The sequence below is a fragment of the Trichosurus vulpecula genome, chromosome 4 (assembly GCF_011100635.1).
Source record: "Trichosurus vulpecula isolate mTriVul1 chromosome 4, mTriVul1.pri, whole genome shotgun sequence".
NCBI lineage: Eukaryota > Metazoa > Chordata > Mammalia > Diprotodontia > Phalangeridae > Trichosurus > Trichosurus vulpecula.
The window spans coordinates 96934994-96959910 of NC_050576.1; the positions used below are offsets into that span (position 1 = coordinate 96934994).

The 24917-nt window shown below is 37.1% G+C and overlaps 1 protein-coding gene across 1 annotated transcript in view; it reads left to right on the forward strand.

Moving 5' to 3' along the window:
- Positions 1-6729: 6729 nt before the first annotated feature.
- CRB1 (crumbs cell polarity complex component 1) overlaps positions 6730-24917 on the forward strand; it is a 165574-nt gene continuing 147386 nt past the window's right edge. Inside the window, exons 1-2 of the mRNA XM_036755520.1 lie at positions 6730-6823; positions 7687-8268. Coding sequence (XP_036611415.1) covers positions 6730-6823; positions 7687-8268 — 676 coding nt within the window. The remainder of the gene's footprint in view (positions 6824-7686; positions 8269-24917) is intronic.

Sequence of the window (24917 nt, forward strand, 5' to 3'; positions counted from 1 at the left end):
AGTTCAGCAGCAAGGTTGGGGAAACACAGAGCTCAGAGCCCTCATACCAATTGGCTCTGTACCAATAAGATAATTGGAGTGTATGAGGTGTTGAGGGAGGACTAGCATCTCTGGTTTGAGGGCTTGCTAAGCCTTTTCAGGGCTGCTCTTCCACCTTTGGTATCCACCTGTCACCCAACTCTCACCTGTGGTTCCAAGAAACTGTAGCATGCATAGTAGCCAAACCTCAGTAAAACTGTCTCAGCAGATAGGCCAAACCAGGTTGAATGTAACCAAAAGGTATCAAACCCATTGGTGAATTGGGAGGATATCTACCCCAAGCCTGTGAAGACGTCCTCCAGTGGATTGGGTAGATGACAACAATTTGTTCCAGTGTCCACGGAACTGGCTCAAGCAGGTGCTGTAGAGTTCTTAGAACTTGTTCAGACATCAGAGACACCCAGGTCAACTCGCTGCATCTCGGGCCATTGCCAGTGGTCCTGACTTTTGTCTTGCCACTAGACTTGGATGACTTTCAAACAGAGAGTGAGGCTGACAGCTCTGTGCAACTCTGCCTGAAGCCAATTCACACTTGAGTCAAGACATCACCCTGTGATGTCATTGGTCCTCTTCAAAAAGGAAGGACAATAACAATAAGACAAGTATTTGGTCTGGTTAAAAATAAGTTATATTTTAAAAATTCCTTTTTAGAGAGCAAGTGAATAATAACATTTCAGTGTTTTGTTTTTCCCTTATGATGGTTAAGGGACTGACTTTTTTGTTGATTCCAAACTTTGGCATTGATCTTATCCCAGATAAGATCTAGAGATCAGCAACTTTGGTTGGTCTTTCAGATGGCAATAGAAATATATGGGGAGAATAGGGCGGGGGATAGTAAATCCAAGGAGGAGAATACATAATAATGGTGGGTTGGTCTCTATGAGCTTCAAATGTTCACTGACTAGTTGTTTTACACAGAAAAGGGATAGGCAAGAGGTCTGAATATATTTGAGGGTAAATCATTCTTATCCTCGGCAATTATTCAACCAAACAGATACTTATTCAGTACCAAATTGTCAAAATGATTTTTAAAAATGGGTGAAGTATCATTGTAAAGATGTTATTTATAATGATGTCTGAAGATGGCAATTAAGCATCCTCTGAAAACTTGTTATACATAACCTGAACCCCTAAATTGGCTTTCTTTCCTGTTTCCTTTTTGTCTTACTTAGTTGAAAACTAAATAAAGACATTCTACCATAGCAACTTCATCTTGTGCCTTCCGGGTCTATTATTATATCTACCAAGCAATCTTGATACCAAATGATATATATATATATATCATTTATAATCCAGAAACTACATTGTCAAATTTTAGCAGTACTGTGTTACATATTACTATATTCTTTTATTTCAATCTTCTAGAAATATTTAAAATGACCAGTAGATGGCAAACTTTACTGCAAGCAAGTAATTCGGCAGAAAACCAAATTGGTCTGAAAGTCTCAAATAGACTTCACATCCTATTAAAATTTACAACTAGGTATATGATTCACAAGTGAGAGCCTGAACTAAAGCACTCCATTGTGATTTCCCTGGTAAATGAATTCCAGTTAGAACTTTTAAATGCTTTTTCAAGGCCTGGAATTGTATTTTTGGCAATCATAGTCAAAAAGCACTTTAATTTTTTTTAACCATTAATATCATTAATAATAACTACCTGGAGAGTTTTTATACAATGAGCCTTGTAGCCTCCAGGGAATGATATGGTGGTTCATTTTTCTTTTATTGTTAAAATAGCATTGTCTGTGGCTATCAGGTTTGTTCATTTTCAAGCCCGTGAAAGTCTGTGGCCAGTTAACCCAGGTCTCTTTCTCACCTCTAATCCCAAACAGATGTCTTGAAAATACACAATTTTGTTCACAAGGTGGGGGACTGAGCAAAACAGCGTGGATGGCTATCTAGGTCACAACCAAAGCTAGAAAAAATAATTCAGAGTATATGGACAACTGATGGGCCAGTGGAATCAATAGCAATTAGGAAGTGTAATGCAATGTAGCTGAGATATCTGGAACACCAGTAAATTAACTTGCCTATCACACCTCTTTGGAATCTATTGACAGTTAGTTACTCCATATGTAGGAGGCACTCAAAGTCTTTCTCTGGTTGACAAACTGGTTCCATAGCTGATGATTATAAGCTTACTCTGGACATTGTTCTGACCTTGGCCTTTTCTATCTTATGCATACCCAATAATCCATCTTCAATACATCAGTAGGTACCATTCCAGGAAAGATATGCTAACTTTCCTGAAAATAAACATAAGGGAGAGAAGATTTTTAATTATTTCTTACAATTCACATAAAAGGGATGACTTGTCACAATATCCAATATCACAAGAGCAAGTCTCCACTTACTGTATTGACTCAGCAAACATTTTCAATTGTGATCCTTTCATTTTTAAAATTACTTTAATGAACAACAGCATCCTCAACTGCCTTTAGATTTCTTTGATTTGGAGGGAAGGGGTGCATTTGGGACCTGTGATTTCATCTATGTAGAGAATCCCAAATGTGAAAATCCCATCCACCAAAGCAGATCAGCCACTCATCTGTTAACTGGTTGTTTGCACATTTTCCCCCATTCCAAAGTGAGCTCCTTAAGGGTAAAGACCATCGTATTTTCCTTTTTTTTTTTTTGTATCTCCAGTGCATAGCACAATACCAGCACATAGTCAGCACTTGATTAATTAAAGTTTATTGACTGACTGACCAAATTATATTCTCAGAGAGCTTCCTAGAGCTTGCATATACCCACATAGCTAGTATGTATCAGAGAGAAAGGCAACACTTGAACCCAGGTCTTAGTGACTCCAAGGCCAAGCAAGTCTCTATCCACTGCATATCTCTACTCCTAGAAGGAGGGAATAAAATAACAGAATTACAATGATACGATGAATTTGCATGCACAGGGCAGCTTTTCATTGACTGAGGTAATTGAACAGCCAAATGAGAAATTATCCAAATTTTTTTTTATTTGAATTTGATTGTAGCATTTAGAATTGGAAGGAATAATAATCCATTTTTTGGAACAAGTCCAACCTCATTGTACAGATGAGAAAACTGAAGCTATGACAGGTTTAGTGCCAAAAGCCATATAGGTAGTCAGTGTATATATTTTTATGTGCACGTGTTATCTCCTTAAATAGAATGAAAGTTTCCTGAGGGTAAGGATTGACTCTTTCATTTTTATCTTTGCATTTCCAGTACAAAAATCTCACTTATCATTTTTCTTGGTGCAAACTAGGCACTAAATAAATGCTTGTTTATTGATTAATAAAAACTGGAATTTGAACACAAACTTTTTGAATCTACTATAAACAAACACTCATAAGAAAGATCGGGTAGCCAGATTAATGGAAAGTGGGTTAGACTTGGAGTCTAACCTGGAGGAAGATCTAAGCTGAAATTCTACTTTTAATACTTACAAGCTGTGTCATTATGAATAAGTCACTTAAACTCTACAAGTCTCATTTTTCTCATCTGTTAAATGGGGCTAATACATAATTCAGAACTATTATGAGAGGCAAATGAAATTACATGTGAAACAGTGCAGATTTGAAAGTACTATATAAAAGTATTTATCAAATATTATTAAAGTACCATGACTGTTATTTATATTTGGAAACATTTTATGTGTATGTTCTTAAAGATGTACAAGTTTGATTGTATTATTGCTTTCCTGGAGAATACTATTATCATCATTTAAAACTGAATACGTTGGTAGTAGATTAAAAAGAGATATTGAAAGAATAATGGCCACCTTATTCCACTTCATTAATTTTCTCATGTCCAGTGCCATAGAAGAGATTTTATTGGATATAACTGGGGTAGGCTAGTAAAGGTTTAACAACCGGCTCCTCCCCCCCAACAAAGTACTCATAACACACTTTTAACTTAATTTGCATTATTAACATTTTCTCTATGACCTTAAGTCCAGCCCAGGGGTGGGGAACCTGCTGCCTTAAGGCCACATGTGACCCTTTAGATCCTCAAGTGCAGCCCTCTGGCTGAATCCAAACTTCACAGAACAAATCCTCTTAATAAAAGGATTTGTTCTGTAAGACTTGGACTCAATCAAGAAACCATACCCAAGGACCCAGAAGGCCACATGTGGCCTCAAGGCCAAAGCATCCTCACCCCTGGTCTAGACAATCAACAAAACAATAAATCAAGCCCAGATTTGTAGCTTTGCATGTATTAGTGGTGTAAATACACTGAAAATTTAACAATAGCTTCTCCCAAGCTGGTTTGAGCTAGCTCTAGAATACTCTCATACATCCCAAACAGATGTCTTGAAAATACACAATCATAAAGATTTTTAAGCTTTTGGACACATGCCCACTTAAACTCATCTCTTTCCTTCAAATTCTTAGGTACTGTTTGTTCAGTTTTCTCTAAGGCCATATTTCTATATATACAGTGGCGATAGCTGGACTCTGAACTTGGTATTTCATATTCCTTCCTGTATGTACTCATCCAGTCCAACTCCCATGCCTAGAATATGATTTCCCCCTCCCCCACACCTCCATCTCTACCTCTCAGAATTCATATCTGCTTTCAGAGCTCATTTCAAATGTCACCTCTTCCATGAAGGCTTTCCTGATACAACCTCAACTCTTGTTAGTGTTCTCTCCTTCCTCAGTTTCCCCTGGGCTATCATCTGTGTATGTATTGCATCCCATAGAATAGAAGCTCAATGAGAGAAGGAATGGTTTATTTGGTATCTATCATATGTCCCAGCACTTTGCCATAATAGGTGCTTAATAAACATTTACACATTTCAGATTATGATTTTTCTTTTGATCACTTTTTGCTGTGCATTGATAGGACAGTAGAAATCATGTTGCTAGTCTTCTGAGGTTTCATCTTCATCACAGAGGCATCCAATCTTCTCTTGCCAAATTGCTCCATTTTAAAGATTTTAGTTAACACAGGTTAAGACTCAGTTTGACATTTTTCCATGGACAAAGGGATATTTGTGGCAAGTTAAGTACAGTTATCTGGGTAATTTGGACCAAAGAATTACCATTAAGAGGAAAAGAAGGAAATCATATTTCTTTAGAGTCCATACTTGTGGTTAGATTAAAATCGTTCGTTTTTTAATTTTGGTACTTCAGATGCAGTTTCTTGGGGGGGAAATATCTATTTTCCTTTCCATTATAGAATTAAAATGCACATTATTTTCTTCCTTATTGCTTAATGGAAATTTTCTTTACAAGCCTACCAGTTTTCTACTTGTTTGGACAGCACTTTGGGGATTTCCAACCATCATCCTAAAAAGTGGCTACTAAATTAGGGGAAGCTCTCAGTTCAAATATGCAGCGAATTCCTCAGTATTTTTTTATGGTTCAGATAACACCTGCTTGGATTTGGAGGGAAAACAAACAGCACCTTACAATTTGCAATGGAAAACAGCATTATTCTGACATATTTAGCTATGTATTTTCAACTGGAACACTAACACCTTAAATATTGATATAAAAATTTTAGACAGTATTTTTATCCTTTGTTCTTTCTCCTTTCCTTTTTTGCAATTATAAATGTTCCTCCCCCCCCCTTTTAGTGGTTAACTCCATGGTGAATTGAGAAGCCATTAAAAGGTATCCATATAATAGGTCATATAATAACACATAGATATGGCACTTAAAGGTTTACATTTAACTGAACAGTAGCCTTGTGAAGTGGATGTTATTACTACTCTCATTTTACAGATGGAAATAGCTTATATAGCTGAAGTTTAAAGAGGTTAAGGGACTTGCCTGGGGTGACACAGCTCTTGTCGGGTAGGATTCAAACCCTGATGTTTCTGTATCCACGTCTGGAACTTTGTCTCTCAGATCTGTCTCTCTGCCAAACTACAAGTCAAGGATTATTTTTCCTCTACTGAGTAAAATTCATTGCTGGAGCCTTATGTTGGGAATGCTGCAGTTCCCAAAAATCTTAGTGTGATTAAATAGAGACCTGTCAGAAAATCATACTGACATCAAATTAATAAAAAAAAAATACTTTTCCTTTCAGTCTAAAAACAGAACTGAGTACCAGTCAGTATTAAGGAGCATGGCTCTAAATGAGAATAGATGAAAATTCATTTTTCATCCTACCTATTGGGGTTTTTTTTGGTTTAGAATAGGATTAATGATGTGGGATGATGATAACAGTAATCATAATTATAATTATATGTATGCCTATGGCCTGCAACTTGTAGTCTTCAGCAGTTTCCTGAGAGTATTAAAAACTTGAATGATTTAACCATAGTTCATAGGATTATAGATTTAGAGCTGAAAGGGACCATGAAGTCCAACTCTGACATTTCACAGATGCAGAAATTTAAACAGAGAGTTTAAGACAGAAAGTCGGTCAATAAACATTAATTAAGCACCTACTATGCCTATTACTGGTATGAACCAGGCACAGTGCTAACCTCTGGGGATACAAAGAAAGAAAGATAAAAAATATCTGATAGATGGGAAACACATGAAAACAATGATGTACAAAAATGATAAATATGGTATAAAATTGGGATAATCCATATAGAGATATGTAATATAATACACTAGCAATAAGGAAGATCAGGAAAGTCTTCTCATAGAAGACAGGGTTTTTAACGGGGACTTACAGAAAGTCAGGGAAGTCAGGAGGCAGAGATGAGGAAGAGGACTATTACAGACATGAGCAACAACCAGTGAAAATGCCTGGAATCTGGAAGTGGAGTATCTTGTATGAAGAACAGCAAGGAGGCCAGTGTCACTGGATCTCTGGAATGTGGTGGGAGGCAAGTGATAGTAAGGTGTTAGGAGACTGGATAGTAAGAGGAGACCTAGTTGTGGAGGGCTTTGAATGCCAAATGGAGGATTTTATATTTGATTCTAGAGGTAATAGTAAGCCATTGTGGTTTATTGAAAGAGGTGAGGTTGTGTGACATGAGCAGATCTGCACTTAGAAAGATTAATTTTACAGCTGAGTAGAGGACAGAATGGCTTGGAGAAAGACTTGTCCAGGTTTATACTACTAGAAAGTATCTGGGGCCGAATTTGAACCCACATATTCTTGATTGCAGATCCAGTTCTCTATACACTATGGCACACTGTTTCTCCACAATAATAATGACTCATATTCAGGGTAGCATTAAAAAGTAATTACCCTAGAATATTAGTCAAATTCCATATCAGTGAATTAAATATAAAATTCACTTTCAATTAGACAACCAAGTCAGAAGTAACCAGATCAGTTTTGAAGAAAGAAATAACTTTTAGGAACACCAAGTTCTGTTTATGCCCCAATTTAAACTCATTATCCCACCCCGATCCTTCATAAAAGAATGTGAATTTCAAAATCTCAAGCTGTACCATTAAGTACCATTAAACCAGTCCTATATACCCAAATAATTTGGTTATTTCATGGTTCAGTTGCTCTTATATCAAAGAAAAGGAAGCAGAAAGGTAAGGAAGGGTTATTCAGAACAGTTTCTAATAGGAAGTTTTGGTTTATCAAATTTATTTAGTTTACAGATTTCATTTATCTAAAGGACTTATTGGCTACATGATTTTTTTTAAGAGAAAAAGAATTGTCTTTTTAAAAATGTTATGCTTTTCTCAGCTATCTGAATATTTACCTGTCATTTTGTGGGTTTTTTTTTCCCTTGCAGAATCCTTTTGCATTGGAAATGACACTGGATGCCTCTCAAATCCTTGTCCAAATAATTCTACATGTGATAATGTTGGTAAGAACAATACTTGCCGCTGTTCCAACACAACTGAAAATGTGGGGGAAGATTGCATTAAAAAGTTGGTTTCATGTTCTTCCAAGCCCTGTAAACGAAATGGATTTTGTTTTGATCTGGATGAAGAACCTGGCTTTCTCTGCCGCTGTCCACCAGGATATGGTGGGAAAACCTGTGAAATCACTCTTAGGTCCTGTGTCTCAGGCTTTTGTAGACATGGAGGCATTTGCCACCAGGGCACCTCTGGCCCTTACTGTGACTGTCCTGATGGGTTTGTTGGAAAGCACTGTGAGACTGATTTCAATGAGTGTGGTTCCAACCCTTGCCGCAATGGAGCTGTGTGCCAGGATGGAATCAATGGTTATTCCTGTTACTGTGTCCCTGGATTTCAAGGAAGATATTGTGAACGGGAAGTGGATGAATGTGTTTCAGCACCCTGCCAAAATGGGGCTAAATGTCGCAACAAGGTAGGGAGCTACATCTGTGACTGTCCACCAGAATTCATTGGTAAGTTTGATTGCATCTAAGATATTTTTCATTATAGATATGGACAGCAGTGGGGATAATGATTTATGTCCTAACCATTTATTCTTTAGTAATAAAGATGATCACATTCTCCATTGGAATTAGCTATTGCATGGAAATGAGCTTTTTTTGGTCACCAAATTGAATACTGTTGAATTATAAGTATTTTTATATTACTAGTCCTATGTTATGTATTTGTCCTTTGATATGTCATTCTCTTAATCAACAAACATTTATTATGTGCCAAACAAAGGCAAAAACACAGTCTCTACTCACAACAAACTCACATTCTAATAATGGAGACAACATGCAAACAACTACATATATACCTGATAGATAAAGTGCAAATTCAAAGGTAATGTCAGAAGAAAGGCATTATCAGGGAAGGAGGGAATGAGAAAGGCCTCTTAATGCTGATGGGATTTAAACTGAATCTTGATGGAAAAAAGGGACAGCAGGAGATGTAGGTGAGGAGGGAAAGCATTCCAGGAACTGAATCTGAAGATAGTGTTGTGGATCATATGTTCCAACCAATGTTGCTGGATCATAGAGTATATGGAGGGGAATTTACACACACACACACACACACACACACACACACACACACACACACATACACATATAGATATCTGACTAGAGAGGTAGGAAGGACGCAGGTTGTGAAGGGTTTTAAAACCAAGCAGGATTTTATATTTAATCCTGGAGATAATAGAGGGCCTCTGGCTTCATTGAGTGTGTGTGTGTGTGTGTCTGTGTGTGTGTGTGTCTGTGTCTGTGTCTGCGTCTATGTCTGTGTGTAATGACAACACTATTAGTCCTGAACATAAGGAAGATAACTTTGGCATTTGAGTGGAAGTTAGATTAGAGTGGGTAGGAGACCAAGAAGAAGGTTTTTGCAATAGTCCAGGTGATGAGGACCTACACCAGGGCAGTACTGTGTGGATGGTAAGTAAGAGGTCATCAGTTACTTTGGAGAGAGTAGTTTTAGTTGAATGATGAGTTTCAAAGCCAGACTGATGAAGGGTTAGCAGAGTGTGAGAGAAGAGGATTATTATAGCTGGCTTTCTCAAGAAGTTTAGCCATAAAATGCAGGAGAGATATAGGGTGATATATAGTGGAGAATCAAGTGCAGGTTATTTAAGGATGAGGAAATATGGACTTATCAGTAGCCTGCAGGGAAGCAGGGTAAAACTGAAGATTAGTGAGATAGAGGGGATAGTAAAAAGGGGCAATCTGTTGGAAAAGACAGGATAGAAGAGGGGCTAAGAATGCACATAGAGGGGTTTGCCTTAGCAAGGAGAAGAGTTACTTCTTCATGGAGATAGGGGTGAAGGAGAGAGTGGTGGAAGACATCTCACTGATGTGAGACGAAGTCATTGTTGAGTCATCCTTCAGTTGTATCCAACTCTTTGTGACGTGACCCCATTTGGGGTTTTCTTGGCAGAGATACTAGAGTGGTTTGCCATTTTCTTCTCCTGCTCATTTTATAGATGAGGAACTGAGGCAGAGTTAAGTGACTTGCCCAGGGTCACACAGCTAGTAGGTATCTGAGGCCAGACTCAGAGAGGTGAGTCTTCCTGACTGCAGGCCCTGTGCTCTGTCCACTGTGCCACCTAGCTGCCTGTGAGATGAAGAGAGGAGAAAAGAGAAGGCTTGGCAAATGACCTCAATTGATCTGCAGCTGATGGTGGGAGAAAGGGGTGTCATTTGAAACAGGATGGTTGAAAAGGTTTAGCATAGCTCCTATGATGAGTGGGATAGTGAATGGATTAAGTATAAAAGGATTGCTTTACTGCAGTGTATGTAACAAATTCATAGTGGATCCAGTAGCATGGTTTTATGATTTTATCTAGCTTTGTTCAGTACATCAGTAAGAGAGAAAGCAGTGGGTGGTGGAAGTAACCCAAGGAATTTAGCAAGGCATAAGTAGTGATAGGATATGGAAACAAGAGATTTGAACATAGAGGGTAGTATAGAGTTGAATAGGTTCCTCAAAGGATTGAAGTATAGAAAGAAAGGTATGGCCAGTGCAAAGGAAGAATGGAGTGAATGGAGCTCATAGGGAGGACAAAGAACAGGGTTATGGGCTATAAGGAAGAGGGAAAGATAGAATTATAAAAGTTATGATCAGATAATTTCATTATCTCCTCAAAATAGATATCCTTACCAGTGATGCACATAAGAACTCCACTATGCCCTCTCATTCTGGAAAACTCCACGGAGAGTTCATTCAACACGCTGGAGGCCTTCCTCTAGTCTCCTTGATATTGCATGGATACCAGTAGAGCACACAGCTTTTTTCCTTGATCTCACTACCATAGGTCCTTAAGTGTTGTGGGGCATATGGCAAAGCCCTTGCATTCTGACTGTACCCTCTAATTCTTATAGGATCAATATCAGGGCCTATCAAGGAATATTATCATGTAAAATAGTGCATTCCTCCTGCCTCTCAAAGTATTTATTAATTGGAGTGTGATAGAGATGTTGAAAGAAACCAATATTTAAAAGTAATTATGAATTCACTGTTGAATGGATTAGCCCATTTTTTCCTACCATATGATTAAACAAGTCATGGTAATGAAGTTTTACAAATATATATTCTTCCCCAAGGTGGTTATGTGGTAATTTTGCTATAAAATACGTAATCAAGTTTATACTTGATTAGTTAGTAATGTTCTATTCACATTCCTTGACTCTTCCCAACCTCATGAAGACCACACACCAGCCTAGATGAGTACTTCATGCTGATTATCTTGCTTCCTTTTATCTCTTCAACCTTTCATTGCCATAAGACAGGGGTGCCCACGCATCTATTACATCCAAACCCCCTTCTCTTCTTCACCGAGTTGCTCTTGCCTATTTCATCATCTCTACAGGAAACTCACCCTCTCTTATTTCCACATTTCTGTACTATATGACACATTCTTCTACCATATGGTTTCATCTTTTCTTTCTAGAGCCACCTGTTCCATTAGCTCCCGTTTCTTTTCTTTATTTCTGTGTTCCTAGAACTTCAACTTTTCTTTCCTCTCAACTCTTTCACTATTACCCCCACACAGCACATAAAACAACCATAATCATTATAATTTCTTCATTTTACAGAATTTATACCAGAACTCTGTATTGTTATTTATAATATAATTTTCATTAACCCACTGGTGTGGGAAGAATATAGTCTCACGATTATAACATGTTATCCCAATATAGTAAATGTTACCATAAGTCATACACTGAGGCTCTTTATAGTTATTTTGTTGGTCCTACATGAATATCTCACAATAGAAAGCGGTCTATGATCACTGAAAACAGTGAAGAATTTCTCAAATGTGATCCCACCCTCCCTCCTTCTATTTAATTCTAGGTCATTCTCATTGTCCATTTGCAGAGTAACTGTGAAAGATATAGGCATTGATAGACCAACTCCCAACAGCATGTCTTACTCTGGTTATCTTTTTAACATCAGTATTCTTTAAGTGACGTTACATGGCTATAAATGTAAGGGCACCACAAGTTTGATAACTCCAAGTTATGGGTGGCTCAAATGGAAACAGAGGTTAGTATAAGCAGGCTGCAGATTTCCAATGATCACTTTTACTGGATAGACTCTTAGATTTGGAATCCAACTCTCTAATAATTGTTAGCAGTGTGACTGTAGGTAAGTCACTTACCCTTCCTGGGACACAGTTTCTTCATCTAAAAATGAGAGTGATAATACCTGTAGTACTTACTTAACTGATATATTACGGTGTATGTAAAACAGACGTACATTCTAAAGCCCTGTGAAAATGTTAGTTAATAGTGGTATGAAGGGCATTATTGAGGTTATATTTGTAATGTATGACCTTCAAAAATTTAATAAATGTGTCCATTAATTTCATTCAACCAAGTATTTATTGAGCATCAGTTAAGTAACACTGTTACATGCTCAAAGTTCCACCCACTAGGATCAAGATAAAAATTCTTTCATCCTTTCCTGTTCTTTTAACTGAAGTAAAAATATATTCAACAAGTGTTTTCCTTCAACACCACCTCTAGGTATATCACAATATGTCTGTGTTGAGTTGATAAGTATTTGTAGAACAGTTTATAAGTGGCTGAGAGGGTAGAAAAACAGAATGGGATGTAGATTATTCTCTTGAGGAGTTTATCATCTTTTTATCTTTTACTTTTGTTCTTTATATTTCCTGAACAAATGTGACTAGTATGTCATTTTTCTTTCTCTTTAACTTAGTAATAGAATCTAACACTTGCCATCCCCTACTCCAATTTGGGAAAATTATAGAATTATAGAAGGGAATCAATTTTGTGTAGTCTATGTAATCATAATGCTTTTATTTGATGCTAAACACATTACACCTATGAATAGTAAGAGTAGTTTGCCAAGATTTGCATAAAAGCATGAGCATTCCCCCAATATACTGCTCTTGTGATAATCATGTTAATTACCCTTCTAGGACTTGAGATATCTCAAAGTCTTAACTAGCAATTTTGGCAGGAAGGGTGGGCTTTACAAAGTACACCTGGAAAAAGTAGCATGAAAAACATTTTCAAATCCAGGAGACTGTAAGGACTGCCTGGTGAGCTTGGTTCTTGAGGAAAGGAGAAATAATTTAGTAACTTCATATTTTAGTTAATTATTCTTGTTAATTTGGTGGTGCTAAACTTAGTCGTTTCTGCATGCCCTCTCATATTGTCAGTGCCCTTGGGCATGGTTTTAATTTCTTCTCCCTAGTTATAGATTTACATTCATTTTATGTTCAGATCATTTGGATGTAGGTGTACAATACTTAAAATGATCAGAAGTCGAATTTCTGGAGGGAAGTTAAAAAATAACTAAGTATGATAAAACATTAGCTGAAAGGAAAGGTCCTATACATATGACTGCAGTTGAATTAGACCTGACTGAAATATTTGATTATATTAAATTTTCTTTTAAAAATATATATTTTGGTGATATATTTTTATTTTTATATCACCTTCAATTTCAAATGTATCCTTCCTCTCTCTCCTCCCAGAGAATTACAATACAGGAAAAAATGAGAGGGGGAAACAAACAAAACTAACCAATGTGTAAAAAAAAATCTGACATCTACAGCATTACATGCCCCTCATCCTCTCCTCTCCACTCTCTGCAAAGAAGGAAGAAAGGTGCCTTTTCATATTTTTCTTTGGTCTAAATCTATTTTTTGTTATTTCACAGCATTTAGTTTCATTGTTTTCTTGTTGCTCTTCCCATTTATATTATTGGAGTCATTGTGTAGATTGTTTTTCTGGTTCTGCTTATTTTGCTCTAGTTCACATGTCTTCCACACTTCTCTGTATTCATCCCATTCATGGTTTCTCACAGCACTCTAATATTACTTTACATTTATGTACCACAACTTTTTAAAACATTCCCTAACCAATGGATAGTGTTTCTACTTTCTAGGTTTTTGCTACTACAGATAGAGCTGCTATAAACATTTTGGCAGAGATAGAGTCTTCCTTCTTTATTAAAAGATATATATTTAAGATATATACCTAACTGTGAAATTTCTCTGTTAAAGGGTATGAACATTTTAGTCCCTTTCTTTGAATTATTCTGAATACATTCAATATAGTTTAAAATTTTTTTGATACCATCATCTACCCTTTCTCTTCCTCTGCCCTCTACCACCTTCCCAGTTTTTCTCCTACCTCTCAGAGTACTATTTTAGTCTCATTCAATGGTTTATTTTCCTCCTCCTGCCTGTTAAGTGTGAATGTACCTCAAGGCCCTGCCCTTCTCCCTTTTCTATTCTTCCCCACACTCCCTCCCTCAGTAATCTCATCCACTCCCATGATTTGTATGATCATTCCTATTTATCTGACTCCAGAATCTAGTTCTGGTTTGCTTGCTGAGCTCCTTTTCTGCATTTCTAGCTACCTACTGGTAGCATTTCTAGCTGCCTCCATGCCCAGCTAACAACTTAAACTCAATCTCTAAATTCAAATTTAACATCTTTTACCACAAATCTGCCTTTCTTACCAATTTTCCTTTATCACTTGATGATACCTCCATAGTTTGGATCACTCAAGCTCAAGCTCTCTGAAGTCTATGGTTTTCTTTCTCCCTACTGTCCCACATCTAATAATCGGTTTCTAAACCCTATCAATTAAACCATTAGTCCATCAGCATTTATTAAGTGCATACTAGGTGTCACACATTTCTATTTTTAGCAATATCTTTTCCATCTCTGTGCTCCTCTCCTCATACATTGTGTCTGTCCAATTTCAGGCCTTTTTCATTTTTTTTTTGTTCTGACTACTGCAACAGCTGTACAATCAGTCCTTTCCTGCCTCCATTGTCTCCCTTCTCCATCCTGCCCTTCACGTAACTACCAGAATAATTTTCCTAATGCACAAATCTAGATGGTTCATACAAGATCCACTCAGGAGTTTCACTTTAGGATTGCCAGGGGGCGTTCCAATGCTCACCAGTGGCTTTCATCTAGGAAATTCTAAAAATTGCACTGCCCCTCAGCATTTAGAAGTTTGAGAGCAGGAGCTGTTTCTTTTTTATCTTTGCTTGGTGGGAAAAAGTGCTTGTTAATTTGATTTAATATTTTTTCTGTAAGCCATAGGTTAAAATACAAATTCCTTAGAGTGGCATTAAAGCCTCCACAGACTCCCTTCAACTTACCTTCCCTGCCTTATTTCTCTCAACATCTCTCCATGCTATCTCTTCTGTTTCTCCAACTCATCTTGTAGTCTTCTTGGTGTATGCAGATTACTCACATGCCTGAAACACAATATGCAGATCTCCTAAATCATGAAGGTTGAGGTTAAGAATCCTTCCTGCAGTGCCCAGATCAGATGCCCCCTACTCCAGGAAGATTTCTCTGATCCCCACCCCAAATGAAAATGTTTCCCTTCTCTCCTCAAATTTCTTATCACACCTCAGCTTCGCACTTAGTGCTTTTAACCTTGTATTACACTTGTCTGTGCATATGAAATCTCTGCCATCAGATTATAAAATCCCTGAAAACAGAGGTTATTTTTCATCTCTGTTTCCCCTTGGCCTAGCATTAAACTTTTTATTTGGTATTCACTTAGTAAATGTTTGGTGAATTGAACTGAACTGAATTGAGTTGAGTTAAAAAGGTTTCTTCATTCTTGCTTCTTATTTGAGACAGTAATGAATAGGCCTCAAATCTTACATTATAAATATCAAGGAGTAAAAGGAGGGGGGGGGAACATTGGAAGTTCTGGAAACTAATAGTAATTTGAAACTCCCCATCGTTGAAAAAACACAACTTAAAAATCATGTCTCAGCTTTAACAATATTAATATAGTTGGTTCCTACAAAATCCACTTGGGGGTCTCATTTTAGGCATAAATGGATTGCCGAGGGGCACTCCAATGCTGACCAATAGCTTTCATCTAAGAATTTCAGTAAAAACCCATTATGTTGCACCTCACTGTAAAACGGCTTCATTTATACTCTGGGTCAAATCATGCCTTACCGTGCCTAGTGATGTACAGTGTATCTGTCCCAGTGTAATATCAAAAGCTTATATCAAGGGTACTTTTCTTTTCCAACAGCAGGCTTTTAATGGTGTTCATCTGAACCTTTAGAACAAATATTCTGCCCCCCCCCTTTATTAACCAGTTGGCAATAAATTTACCACCTCAATTCTTTTGGGGGAAACATTTAACAGTTGATTTTTTTTCTTTTTAAACAAGTGATTGAATTGCCGACATAATAATTGGTCGAGGCTATATGCTTGTAACATCCTTTAATTCATGGGCATACCATGAATTAAAGGATGTGATTTCAGTCTTCATCCACCAAACTCTGCATGAGGAGAAAAGACCTCTTAATTTGGTTTGCACTAACGTCCTTCATGTGGCCGGGAAAGGATGCTTATTTTTTTTTTCAGCCTCCCCATGGTTACCAGTGGTGATTGGAGCTCAGGTCAGATGATGAGAAACCCAAAGAATGTCTGCAGAACCAAGAGAAAAGCCAAAGAGGGAAAGGAAAGGGGGTGTATGGGGGGAACCTATTAGCAGTCAGCATGGTTGCCCTGAACTGCTCAGACTCAACCTGGACTTGCTGATGTATTCTGGAAGCCCAATTTGGTTGACCTCAGCTGCTGTGGGCTGTGTCCAGATTTAGAGTGATCATAAAGAACCTTGCTGCTGGGAAAGAGTCTATGTTTCTCAGAGCTGTGGAGCGAGAAAATGTAATAAATTTTAAAAGATAGTAGATGTGGGAGAGGAGAAAAACTGGGGCAGCACATTGAGAGAGAGAGAGAGAGAGAGAGTATGTTTGCACTGCTGAAATCATTCTCTATGCCCTCAGCCGTGCTTCATTTACTGTGAAATGGGCTGGGGGGAGAGGCACCAAAGGTGCAAGAAAAATCATTCTTGCATAAGCATAAAACCACAACTTGAGTGGAAAATAAATTGCTGCAAAAGTTTTGATTTTTTTTTCCTTATGGAAGAAGAATAGCTTCAAGTATGTGACAGCTTTTAGTTTAGGTTTATGTAATTAATCATTCCATAAATGAGAGCTTGTGTTTGAAATTGGCCATTAGACTTTCTAATGTATATTTTTCATGTCAAGCAGATAATGACTTCAAAGAAAAAAACTGGTCTGAGAGAGGGTGATAAAAAGCCAACGGAATACATGATGTGAACCCCCCCCCCCAAAAAAAAAAGGGATCACAAAATATCCAGTTGTTTTCGCACACTTACAGAAAGGCGTTCACAAACAAAATGCTACGGGTTACCAGACAGTGCAGCAAAAAGAACCTATTAAAAGAAGGGAGAAAAGAGTTCTGAATGTTTAACATGCTGGTCAACGTTGCTTCATCATATTCGAATAAAATAGAGAGCCTAACTTTAAGTCAATTGATCAAGAAGCATTTTTCAAGCACTTACCATGTATCAGGCACCGGTACCAGGCACTGAAGACATAATTGCAATGCATGAAACAATGCCCATCCATAAAGAATTTAACATTCTAACACGTAAGATGACAGACATACATAAGGATCTCAAGATAACAAATACAAGGTATTAACTATATAAGGTAATTTGAAAGGAAGGTGTGAGCAGTTGAGGGGATCAGAAAATGCTTCATGTAGAAGATACAGCAAGAGACATGTTTTAGTTCCCAAGGATGTTATTGCATCGTGTATTTTAGCACTTCCTACTTAACCTGCTAAAGTGCTATTTAAATTTCCATATAATTCAGCCTCAATAAAAGAAGGATCTGTCATTTACTAGCTTGCTCCATTACAAGGATGGTACAACAAACCTTTAATTTAATTATTTTTCATAGAGCATATACATATACATGTAGAGTATTTGATACACACTTAAATGTTATGCTTATATATTCTGTATTTAATTATATGTATATTTTGTATTTTAATCTATACTTATTAATATATCAAAAGATATTTATTGTGAAGGGTACCAAGAAGTATAAGGCAGAGATCCCTACAGAGATGACATGTTTTTTTTTTTAAAAAAGAGAGTTCTCACTATAATGTTATTCTATTTCCAATATGTCTATATGATGTGATTTGTGATGCAGCATCATTAAGCTCATGTTTCACAAAGAAAAGTCCAGGAAGCAACAACAAAAAAATCGACCAAAAATGTGATTTTAGATAGAATGATTGATGCATTCAAGGTTATCAGTAAAGAAAGATTTAGATATACAGTAGGGGAAAAGCCAGCACTAAGTTTTGACGACAAAGCAGATCCTCTCCAAGACTCAGCATAGCAATTTATAGAACTGCAAGGGACCTCAAGATATCATCTGCTCTTGCCTGCTGCCTTCAGGCAGGTGAATGTCTAAAGTATTCAGGAAAGATCTTTTCAATTTTTTGAAAAGCTCCAGAGACAGCACAACCTCCTTAAATTCTTTATAATGTACCACTTAAATCTCTCCTGCTTTAAGCCCATTTCTTGTTTGGACCTTTGTAGGTGTTCAATATCTCCTTAATAAAAACCATACAAATATTTGAAGACAGTAATCTTCACCCCTTAGCTTTCTCTTCACCGTGGTACATGACCCCAATTATTTTAACCTTTCCTTGGAAAACTGATTTTCCATTCCTTTAATCATTTTCTGTTGCTCCTTTCCAAAGCTTCTCCGGTTTGCCATATACTTGAAAAAATGTGAACCAACCTAAATGGCAAAGTGCCCTATTCTGACACTGCTGTTACTGCTACACGTACTTTTCAAGTTCATGATAGGAAGAACAATCACTATGGAGGTTTTTTTAGATCAACTGTACCACTCAGAAAGAATTGGCTGACAAGTACTATGAATATACTAACGACAAAAAGAATTGTTTCAGGGGGAGGAGGTGGGAGGGAATCAAACTATTATTACATAGAGAATCAAATGGAAATGCATGACCTTAATTTTATGAGCAAATGAGGAACTCAATGTAAAGTATCTGCTGTTATATTAGAAAGTTTCTGCTTCAAACTACAATCCTGATCCTCAAAAATGAATATAGAAAATAAAAGTACAATCTCTTACAGTCCTAAAACTCTATGAATATGCGATTACCTTACAATATCAGTGGGAAAATTAAGTTTAAATTCTCAAAGCATTTAATGGATTGTTTATTGACACTGTAACACCATTTTCAAGCATATTTACATATTGTTACAGTTATTACCTTAAAGTTGAGGGTTGTCCAAAGGGCATGGATACATGGTACAAATTATTAGTCTATAAGAAACTATCAATGAAGAATTGGGCAAGGAAAGATGCATAAAGAATATAGTTAGAGATGAATAATTGAAAAAATATGAATAATTGAAAAGTTGAATAATTGGAGTTGGGGGGGAAGGTACCCTCATCACATGATGAGAAGAAGGGATAATTGACTATCATCTACAGGATCCATTTGTATATTAGTGTCAACAGATCTGGAGAATGGTCCCTAACATTCTTGAGGAACTCTTTATGGAAGATTTCTCGAGACACAGATAAAAATCATACAGCATGCAAGGTGTGTTGTAATCCACATTGTTTGAGGGATTACTTACAACGATGAGATCAGTTATCACCTTTTTGGGTCTTAGAGATTTTAGTTTCCTAACCCCATATCGCTTCTGGTTTTGCCCTTAAAGAATTCTTTTAAAACTAGTAAGCAAATAAGGTATGAAAACCAAAATGGACATCCTCAGTTTCACAGGCTGTATCTCTATGGCACCAAAGCAACTGGTAGGCTTCTTCTACACTAGTCATGTCCAACTTTTTCAAGTACGAGGACCCCTTTTTAACATAAAAAAATTATAAAGGTCTACATGATAGAGCTCATGTGTACATTAATCAAGAAAATCTTTGCTGACAAAATATTATTAATTAACACTTTAAAATTTGTTTCATCATTCACAATAACATCTACATATATTTGAAAAATAGTAACACATATGTGATATATATGTGTGTGTACAGATATAGATGTAATTTATTCAGTCTATGTGGATTCACAAATACTTTGTAATTATCTGGGTTCCACAGGTCAGGAATCACTTATTTATACTTTTTTGAAAGCTAGTTTGGATTCCTTACTGCCTCTCTCATGCACGTGCGCGCGCACACACACACACACACACACAATTTGCTGAATTTATTTAATTGTTCTGGCTCCATATAAACACAGTCGACATCTTGTTGAGAGATTTTTTTACTCAGGAATCAAAGAGGTTGAAACAAATTCTACAAAATGAATCTAGGACAGTAAAATTATAAATGAGATTGCTCCAGAAGAACAAAGGCTGGAGCCTCCCTAGGCAAGTACATGGCTTGGCACAAATCAGAAAATGTGGGACTCATATCCCCATGGCCATCGTATTTATGCAGGTGTAATCAAATTGAAATGAATACTTAAGGTAGTTTTAAATGGAGGCAATCAGGTGGTGTCCTGGATAGATCACTAGGCCTAGAGTCAGGAAGGCCTGAGTTCAGATTCAGCCAATTAACTGGCTACATGGCCTATGGCAGGTCATTTAATCTTTGCCAGCTTCTGTTTCCTCAACAGTAAAATGGTGATCATAATACCACCTGCCTCACAGAGTTCTTATGAGGATCAAATGAGATAATATTTGTAAAATGTCTGGCACATAGTAGGCATTTAATAAATGCATATTTCTTTACTTCTTTCGTGAATGGGAAAGCATGATGAGGAATTTATGTGGAAAGGACAAGGGATGCTCCCACCAGAATTGCTTTCTTCGTCATGAGGTTCTTAATTGGGTGATTGTGTATCTGAGGCCCAGACCATTTTTACTATTACTAATAGACACATCTCTTTTTTGCCCCACTGGCTCCTTCCCTGAACACTGTCCAGCTATCAGCAGTGATGGGGCTTCTCAAAACATGGAGACCAGGACAACCTCCTTCATTTTCTATAGCCTGTGGATGGTTCTCAGGAGAGAGAAGAGTAGATGTCAGGACAATGCTAAGCCATTGCTAAGGCATGAATGCAAAAAATTAAGATTGAACTATTCAATGCTTAGAGTGTTCAAGGTGCCATAACATTTAAAACTTTGTGAATGGCGTAGAGTGCTTAGGACAGCATTTACCCACCTCATAAGTATATGTTGTCACTTTCTTATCCTCTGGGGACAAATGAAAGGAGTTTTATTCCCTAAAAGAGTATCAGGATGAGGCACAGGAATAGACTGATGGCTATTTAGTTAGTCCTGCTTAGAAGCATAAATTGGAATGTTTTAATATGCCCAGCCTAGGATGAAACCTTTGCGCCATTGCACAAAACAAAGCCCTTGGGAGGCTATTAAAATTTTAACATTTTCAGTTTATGCAGGAATGTTAATGAACCTGCCAAATAGAAGTATGGAAATAGTATTTATTATGATGAAAACTTTGTAAGTGTAGAAGTGTGAAATTTATAATATAGACACATTTAGCATAAAATGCAAATGCTCTATCTAAGTGGGTTAGGCATCCAGGTCTCAGCTGGGTTGCCCTCCTGTTTAGTACCTTACAGAGGGAAAGCAGATATGGCTTTTTCACAAAGGCAGCATGTTATTCCACAGTAGCAATTCAAAAAAATCTTAAAAGGGTTAGAATAGTCACCTCAGATGCCTAATAGCTCTGCATCCTTATATGAAGGATAAAAATCTATGTGGATATGTCTATATCTGTATAATAAATATGATAGTGACAGCTTGCATTTATGTAGTGTTTTGCGTACAAAATGCTATATATAATATCTCATTTAATTATATGTATATATGTCACATTTATATGTATATGTAAAACACTCAAACATGTAGGTGTTCAATAAATTTTTGTTAAATTGTTCACATCATACATATGGACATGTATATATGTGCATGTACATGTATATATACATATGCACGTGCATATATAAACTGGGCTAACAACATACTATGTGTATGTATATATATGCATATATGTGATATGTACAAATTCAACAAAAAATTAAGCACCTAAATATATGAGTATATATATTCTATATATGTATGTGTATATGCATATATATGTGCATATATACACATACAGACAGACACACATACACATACAGGCTCCATAAAATCTTACTTAGATGCCTCATCATGACAAGAAAGTGACCCGAGTTGTCAGAGATTGTGCTAATGGAATATAAACTCTGGAAGAAGCTTTTGCCAATTGACAAAAGACCTCAACTATGGGCCTGGAAATATTTTATATGATGTTTTATATATCTGTCATCTGAGGATCAGCCTAGCTAATTATAGACAAGCTCATTAACAGAAAGTTGAACACCAGTTAGTGAATTTTTTTTAAGGTATCACAACTCATAAGTGTGTCTCTGAGTATATGCATACATATATATATGCATATTTGTATGTTTGCAATTCCAATAGCAACAAATAAGTGTATCTGTTTCTCCACAACTCCACCAGCATTGAATTATTGGATAGCATTGATTTTCATTGTTTTTTTTTTTACCAATGTTATGGGTGTGAGTTAATACTTCAAAGTTTTTTTTAAATCACTTTTTTAGTGAAGTTGAATATTTTTGAAGTGATTATCAACAACTTATTTCTGCTTCTGACCCTTTATCCAATATGCATAAATGCTGGGGATTATCTTGTAATTTTTAAACAAATTCTAGTATGTTTCATTTTAAAAATTTATATGGATGCCCTTGTCTCCTACTAAACCCTTCTCTATGAAAAATAAAAATAAGCAAAAACATCCAATATCTGTTCTGCATGTTTTAGGTATCATTTTTACTTGCCATAAATGCACTCCAAATCTATCATTTTTCCTTTATATTATTTTGTTGTAAATTTTTTCTTTGGATATAATCAAGCACATCTATTTTGATTACATCTTGGTGTCTATAATGGTGGAAGAACTATTCTATACCAATGAAATCATGGATCCTTGAAATAGTGCTATAAACTTACCCTAATTTTAACAGTTGAGTAATTTGTTCCCTGGTATATAATATAGTCATGACTAGAAACCGATGTGCTAAATTCCTTATCCACTGTAAAATGGCCTTAATTTCTGGTCTGGTACCCATTCTGCTGCATGACACTGTCATTGGAGGTGGGGCTGGGATGGCGGGGAGGGGGCGGCTGGTCAGTGACAGTGAATTGTCCTGGTCTGTAACCAGTACTTTTAGGAAATTCCAAGGATGGAAACTCCCTATCCCAAGGCATAGAGGCAACTCGTCTATATCTTACAGTCTTAGAGAACTTCCCATTGAAAAGTCAGGTGACTTGGTCTTGACCAGCTGTGTAATATGTAGCATAGGTCTTTCTGACTATCAACGATGCCATATGGCTTCTCATGCTATCATCTCTGCTCTTCTTCTCCCTCACCTACTCCCTCTCCCCTCTCATCTGTCTGTCTATATATCTTTGTCTCTACAAACACATACATGTATATACATAGCCTTGTTCCTAGGAGGTTAAAGTTCAAATTTCTTTGCCTGGCTTTCAAGGTCCCCCCTTCCATAGCCTTAATATTAGATTTACAGCTTCACATACTTACATATGCATACATACCATACACACAGACTACTAGGGAAATTGTCTGGGCTGGTTTTTCAGGAAAAAGCATTTTCAAATTTTAATAAATTCTTGGTGCAGTCCTCTGCATTCATTATGATACTAGATTAAGAAGAGAAGTACAATTAGAATTGGGGGAAGGGTCTTGGAGAAGAGAGATCAAGACAAGGAATAGAGAATACTTTGTTGTTGTTCAGTCATTTCTGACTCTTCATGAACCCATTTGAGGTTTTCTTGGCAAAGATACTGGAATGGTTTGTCATTTCCCCCTTCAGCTCATTTTACAGATGAAGAAACTGAGGCAAACAAGGTTAAGTGACTTGCCCAGGGTCACACAGCTAGTAAGTATCTGAGGCCAAATTTGAACTCATGAAGATGAATATTCCTGACTCCAGGCCCAGCACTCTATCCACTGAGCTACCTAGCTGACCATTAAAGGGCAATAAAGTTTAAGAGAGGAGTTCAAGGAAATCAGGGACAGAAGTCTGAGCTTCCAGAACTCATAATCATTGGTCTAGAAAATATTCTTAGGTGTCTTAAAGTGTAGGCAAGCCACTTCTCCAAAGTAGCTTTACAATTTTATAAATGAATGCTGATAAAGCATTTATTAAGTGCATTCTGTGTTCTGGGGATATAAATACAAGAAAGCAAGACAGTCCCTGCCCTCAGGGACTGGATATTCTAACGGTGGAGAAGCCCTTATCAGAGCACTTTGTCAGTTCTTCTTGGTCTACTATGGCTTAAGGTTGTACAAATTCCCCAGCACTGTTGAACAACATAGTACTACCTTGTCTGTACCCCACTCCTTCCTATCCTCATTCCACACACTTACACCCTGCAAATAGAGAGCCAGTGGAGAAGGTGAAAGCCAACAGGGACCCAGGAGCGGTAAGAAAAGAGTTTAATGTTGAAATCAAAGGTTATCACAATGTTTTGTCACTCAGCAAAAGCAAAGCCTCTGAGAGTGAAAAGGCTAATGACCCTAATTTTAAAAAGGAGGAGTCAACTGTTCCCCCAGGGGCAGAATCCCAGCTTGTAAAGCTGAGTTTAATCAAATGATTTATCAGAAGTCATTTCTGTTATTTTTCTGCACCTTGCTGTGAGTAGTGTTAAATGCAGAAGCCAGAAGGCTTATTGGCTGAAATCCCTGAGGTGTCCCCATTGGTAATAAAAATCCTCATTTACTCTGTCAGAGGATCTTGCCAACCTCTATTATCCAAGCTTGACACTATGAGTCACAGCAGGAAGTCATCCAGCCTCATCTCATTTTCCTGGGATGTTAAAAAGGTTATAAGTTTTGATATGTAGGAGAATACACTATAAATCTACAGCTATAACACGAACCAAATGCTCCTGTTACTCCCCTTACATAGTTCCTTCTTTCCAGGGTTCTCACTGATAGCAGTTGGTGTGACTTAGATACTCTGTCTCCCCCTCCCCCTACTCAAAGAACTGAGAAATGTCACACATCATTCTGATCCAAAGGGAAGATGTTGTGCAGGGAGGGCTGATGTAGGGAGATGTTGTGCAGGATGACAACTGCATCAGGTGGAGTCTGCATTTGGGGGTGCTAATATGGTACA